Source organism: Gossypium raimondii, chromosome 1 (assembly GCF_025698545.1).
Source record: "Gossypium raimondii isolate GPD5lz chromosome 1, ASM2569854v1, whole genome shotgun sequence".
Taxonomy (NCBI): Eukaryota; Viridiplantae; Streptophyta; class Magnoliopsida; order Malvales; family Malvaceae; genus Gossypium; species Gossypium raimondii.
In genome coordinates this window covers 17426823-17433689 of record NC_068565.1, presented here as the reverse complement: position 1 = coordinate 17433689, position 6867 = coordinate 17426823, and the positions used below count along the sequence as shown (strand labels likewise).

Sequence of the window (6867 nt, the reverse complement as noted above, 5' to 3'; positions counted from 1 at the left end):
CAAATTAATCCCTATACATTAGATTAAAGAGTAAACTAATTATTTTGTTAAAATTTCATCTATTTCTATTATTAAAACTAATATTATACATTAACACGAGAATACTGCGATGCATCAAACATTACTCAATTTTTGAATAAAGAAAAAAAATATAAATCAACTTTTAATACAAACACTATAAAACAACCTCAACGATATTTTTTACCGGATGTGCTGTGGAGAAAACTTTTAATACGGCTTGGTCATGGTGCAGTGGAGTTCAGAGTTATCCGAGAAGCAAAATTGAAATATTTTCATGTTTACATTAATAATATTAAAAAGTGGGTCCATGCTTTGTTTTTTAAGGAGTTTACTAGCGTCGACTCTACCCCGCCACTCTAGTACTCAACGTGTGTATATATATAAAGCCCATCCAATCCATTGAAATCATTAAGTTTCCAAAGCCCTGTATTATTAAGTACCAACAGATTCCATCCAACTCTGTTTTTCTTTGTTTAATAATAATCCCTCTAGAAAGCAACCTTAAACCTTCTCCTCCATTTCCCCCCCTCATTTTCTTGTTAAACAAACATGGATTCCTTCGAAATTGACAACGTTAAAGCAGAGAAAGAAGATGCTTTGTGGAGATACAACATGGAGAGGAAGCTAAGGTTGGGTCTTCGCTATATGGGGTTTTTGTTGGTTTTGTTTTTGATATCATGGTCTTGGTTCCCCCCTTTGATTCCCCACATCATCGAGGTTGCCCGAGATCTTAGCCAACGTTACGTTAACACTCTTAATGACCCTTTCTTCATTTTCATCCTTATGAACATCATCATCCTTGTTGTTTATATTCTGTCTACCCAGAAACAATCTACCAGCTCCGGTATCTACGATGAGTACGTCAGCTCTCACCGGAGTATAATACCCGCGGAGGCGACCGTGCTCGACAAACAAATCGTCGTGGTGGAAAATGCGGTTGATGTTGCAGAGACAAAACGTCCCCTTTCACCAATTAAACAACAACCTTGGAAGACGAAGACAAAGCCTGCAATAACTTCAACTGATAAAGTGAAGCAAAAAGAGTACCGGCGAACACGATCAGTGGTGTCAGAATCTGGAAAACGGCGTCCCCGCCGGGTGTATAGAAGATCGGAGACGGCAGTAACGGGCAGAGAACTAGTGGTTTGTAGTGCAGAATCGGCAAGGGAAGCGATACATGAGATGAGCAATGAAGAGTTTCAGTTAAAAGTAGATAGTTTCATTGCTGAAAGAAGGAAAGCCCTAATGCAAGAAAACATTGCGCATTATACAAAATGCATGTCTATTGTGGTTAAGAATTAGCAGGGGGATTGATTACGCAAAAAATTAGTGATGGGAATTAATAGGTTTCGGGATTGTAATCTTGTTGAGTTGTACAGTGATAATAATATTTCCCAGGTTTTCTGGGAAAAATAAAAACCCATCCTTGTTCAATTTTTAAATCCCATATAATTGAGAATTCATATTCATACAAGTTGCTTTCATTGTTCATGATAGATTTGCATTAGAATTTCAGTCAACTATATCATTTTCATGGAGTCCAACTTCCTTTTTTCATTCTTCTAAACTCTGCTTGACTGTTTCTTTCTTTTTTACCACGTACCAACATGGAGGGGAAGAACACTATGAAATCATGAAAATCACAAATGAAAATGGAGTAATAATATTCTAAATAAATGCATATTGAATCCAGAGGCAGCCCCCACAACCACAAATTTATTCTTCATAATCCCTTGAATTGACATGTTAAATCCAGTTGTAATATCCATCAAAAGAGTAAAATCTTGCTCTACTAATTCCTTTTTCATGGTTTTTTTTTCTTCCTCTTTGTTTTCAGACAAAAATATAACATAGTTGGCCATGAATAGAAAATCAGTACCAATTAAGCTGAAAATTTTGAACCTTCTCCAAGTACAAAATAGTTCAGGAAACAATTGAATTTCCATTCACCTGCCGGGCAATGCTAATATATATTTTAAAAATTCCTATAAAAAATACATGGTTTGGTCTTCAGTGTCTGACGGAGGGACCCATTGAGATAAAAAGGAAGGGCTGAGATTGAGGCAATAGTGGTTTGGTCGGTGGTCGCAGGAACTTCCCATTCATAGTGGGGTTGGAGCCCTTGTGGACGGACTGGCGGATTCTTTCAACTTTGTCTGTCTATGGTTTTCCGATGTTTTATTTTTTATTTAAAAATAAATTAATTAATTTTTACACATTAAATCTAAAAGAAAATTATTTTTCTGTTAATTTTTTTTATTTTTACTATTAAAAATTTGTTTTTATATGCCAATAGGAAGTATATATGACACGTCACATGTCATTGTTTAATTATTCATCAACTACTCTAGTTTTTAACCATAAAAATAGATGAAATATTTAATAGAAATAACTAATTTACTTTTTAATTTAATGTATAAGAACTAATTTATTTAATTTCTAAATAAAAAAATAAAATATAATACAACCTTCAATACAAAAGTTTCTATTATATTTATACAGTAGCGATTTTCATTTTATATTTATTGAAGATGCAAGTAGTAATTGTTATACTAAATATTAATAAATGGAAAAGAATAAAGATTGCGGTATGATCTTAGGATAGCATTGGACATAGGTTACCTTGTAATGAAGTAGCCTGCACTTATCCACTTGTTATTGACAGAATGCAAGAAAAAGGGACAAAAACAAAGAGGGGTTATCCTTGTTTATTTAGCCAATCATTACCCGACAATTTCCTACCCTCTTTGGTTCTTTGTCAACAGCGGCAACTATAATATAAAGCATTAAACTGATTATTTTTAGGGATGTAAATTAGGCGGGATAGGCACAGTCCCATGAACTGTTGCGGGTAAAAAATTCAAAATCATTCCGTCCCACCACCTACATGTGTCCTCAGACTCATTTAATCTTCGTTATGCCTGTTTCGTGGTCTATTTCATATAATATATTTATAAATATAAGTTAAATAAATATAAATTATTTTTTATAAAATAAAGTATGAAATATTTATCTTTTAAACTCCCATCACATATGTGATATTATTCTAATTGTTACCATTAAAAAAAATAAGTCGTCACGACCCTTTAATTGATAAATAAAATATAACTTCAACACGAGTTTAAAAAATTCAAAAAATAAAGTCTTTACGTAATATCCAAATACAAATAATGTATCAAATATAACATAAATGTCTTCAAATGCAACACAAGTGCAAAAATTCCAAAAATCAATCAATACATGTCACTCCCATTGCTTCTGTATCACATATCGAGTAAAGTTTATTTGCTCTTTTTTTCTAAAAAAAACAATGAATGTGAGTTGAGTACTGTTATCAAAATTAAATTTTTATTTTTTAAATATGCTTATTATATTCTACTGGACGGTCGGGATGATACGGAGCGGGTGAGGATGAGGCGGGTACAAGATCATACCCATGCTTACCCCACCACCCACGGTGAATTTAATTTCGAACTCACCCCTAATTATTTTCATAAAAGGAAAACGATATGGAGGTTGACCAGTTTATTAGAAAGTAGAAAGATTAATTATTGAGATAGTTTAAAAAAAAAATCCATGAGAATGCGTTATTTGATTAATGAAAGGTTAATAAGATTTTAAGAGTAGAAAACTTAATCCACATTGCAATTTAATTAAAGATAAATATTTGTCGCTACTACTTTTAATTACACACCAAACTTTTCCAATTATTTATTTATGCTCCCCACTCATATTTAATTGTGTTCGTAACTTTTCTTTCTATTTTTGTTTATTTTATGTTACCGCTGAATCCTTAAATCCTTGATTTGTTATATTAAAAAATACATAAAATATTTTTATTTCTTGACATTAAATTTAGTTTAAAAAGAAAACCCACTTCCATTCATAACCATCCATTACTTTAGTTGGGGAGAGAGTACAATCTTTCATCCAAATTTTCATGTTTTTTTTATATTATAATCGTAATTTAAATGTCATACATATAAAATTTAATATATTAATATTTATTTACCGTGGAATAAAAATGAAAGTCAAAAATGGCAGCCATGACCTTTACGGTGGCCTCTGTCCTATCTTTGTAAGGTTGTAGGACAAGCTGGATTAAATCTGGTAGGTATTCTATACAGATTTTTCTTTTTTTAATTTCTTTGGATATGAATTTTATAACCAGTTGATATTGAGATACTTAATTTTGATGATTTAATTTAATAATATTAAATAATTTATTAATTTTAAATTAAAAATGTACAAAAATCAACTTGTGATAAATAAATTAATTTTAATTTTCATAAAATAAATGTATAAAATTTAAAATTATACCACCCCACTCCACCTAGGCTATAAAATTATAAAACTAATATATATTTAAAAAATGGTAACAGTTAGGGTGAAAAGGGATGCCGCCTGACATTAAAATATTATTATTTTATTTATTTTATTAAAATATTATTTTTATAGATGATGTCGCTTAACAGATTGACGACACCACTTTTTACTGTTCAAAATGACCTATTCTCGTAAATTATTTGCATTCCACATAATTTTCATAATTTTTTTTGGTATTATTTATATAAAAAACCTTATTTTCATATAGTAATTTGTTTCAAGATTACAGTAATGAATTTCTTTAGTACAAGGAAAAATTCATATATTAAAGTACGAAGGTAAATATATTATTGTTGATCCTAAAACAAAAACTCTTAACTAACTCTAAAAGGGTCCAGAGGGGGATTAGGCAAAACGAGTTGTGTCATCTTTGTGGTCATAGTATTGAGGATGTTCTACATGTTCTTAGGGATTATTCGTTTGCAAAGGATTGGAATCAAGTGTAATACCCCATACCCAGCCTAGATGTTATGGCCAAATCTGGAGAGTTACAATAACCATTTTCAAAAAGTTCAACTTAATTTACTTGAAAATTTAATTAGTCTAAACCCTTTAAATAGTTAAACCAAAACATGACTATCCAAATTAAAAACAACAACCCGAAAAGTACACAATAGTATCAGCTTAGATAAAATAGTAAAATAACCAAACATAGATGACTGAGTTCTTGCTACGTCGACTCACCTAAGTTTGTGGGTTACCTTAAATTAGAACAAACAGACAAAATGAGTTTTCAAACTATAACACCCCTAACCCGTATCCATCACCAGAATACAGTTACGGAGCATTACCGGACAAACAGAATATTAAACCATTTAAATCATACATTAATACAAACATAATCTAATTTCATTCAAATACATCCATAATGTCCCTTAATCGAGCCCTCAAGACCCTAAAAAAACTATAGAAACAATCTGGGACTAAATCTAAAACATTTAGAATTTTAGGAAAAAAGTTAAAAAATTTGGACTGTAGGGATCACACGGCCGTGTGACTCGCACGGATGAGAAACATGCCCGTGTCTCAATCTGTGTGGACATTTGAAATAGGGACACACGGCCATGTCCTAGCCCGTGTATGTGTAACTCACTGACTTGGGTCATACAGCCAAGCCACACGGTCATGTCCCAGCCCGTGTCCGTGCCTGTGTAACTCACTGACTTAGGTCACACAACCAAGCCACACGGCCATGTGCCAGGCCGTGTGCTACACACGGCTGAGGCACACGCCCGTGTCTCAGGCCGTGTGGCCTCAAAATGAACCTTAAAACACAAGTTTACCATTTCAAATTGCTTGAACCTTAAGAAACTCAAATACTAACCAAAATACCAAATCAAAATGACATTAATCGGTTAAAAAATGCATCAAAAACAACTTAATATGTGCCTAACCAATGTACCCTCATTGGTACCACAATTATGTACAACTTTACATCAAAATACACATTGATTCAATTCATCAACTCATTCAAACAATACCAAAACAATATACCTAATAAAGTTACTACAATCACAACAATTCAAATATATGTAAGCCACACATACTAGCATAATAACTATACTTCATTCTCATACCATTTGCAAATTGGTTATTTGCACAAAATATCATTCATCACTTTTACATAAGCCAAACATTAACCAAAATAGCACAAGAGCCTATACATGCCATATAATCTAAATTAAACATTTCAAAAACTATCGAGATAAGCTGGATAGTGTGACTTGAGTGCCGATCCGATTGTCCAACCTTCTGAAAATCTACAATGACATTAAACAACACAAGTAAGCTTAATGAAGCTTAATAAGTTCAACGAGTTAAACAAAAATCTTACCGAACTAACTATATAAAAAAATCATCCAAGTAAACTCCCTGTCGTTCACAACTTTAATCGATAAATACATCCGTATTCAGATCAATACAAAAATAAATAACATATCTTTTAATTTCGTTAAATAAATCACATTACCAATATTTTTCCATTCAAAGAACGACTTACGGGTAAGAGTACATCATCAATAGAAGCTCATAAGAGCTAGACCTCCCGAATACACGAACAGAAGCTCGAAAGCTGAATAGAAGCTCGTAAGAGTTGCACAGAAGCTCGTAAGAGTTGATCCACCCAATCACGCCAAACAGAAAGTAAAACACGAGAGTTAGCAAAAAATTTTGAACCCCGTTTTACTTGGGTAAAATGTCGATATCTCCCTCTAATACATTCTCCACTCCCAAACCCCCGTCATACACCCAATCGCGAATGTACTCAAATCACGCGTTCAATTCAAACTGAATATCCAATTCAATATTATAATTCAAACAATAATTCATTTCCAACAATAGAATATATGCATAATATCAATCAGCAATTTATACAAATGTTTAATTTTAATTGTACGAACTTACCTGGACTGAATTATAGTAATTGCAAAAGTTCAAGGACTATTCCTCTATTTTTTCTTT

General features: G+C 32.3%; 1 protein-coding gene across 1 annotated transcript; it reads left to right on the top strand.

Annotated features, from left to right (window-relative positions):
- The first annotated feature begins 423 nt into the window (after nt 1–423).
- Nucleotides 424–1455, top strand: LOC105786825 (uncharacterized). Its single transcript, XM_012613301.2, has one exon. The coding sequence runs from the start codon at nt 571–573 to the stop codon at nt 1321–1323; it is 753 nt and encodes a 250-aa protein (XP_012468755.1). The 5' UTR covers nt 424–570; the 3' UTR covers nt 1324–1455.
- The last annotated feature ends 5412 nt before the right edge of the window (nt 1456–6867 follow it).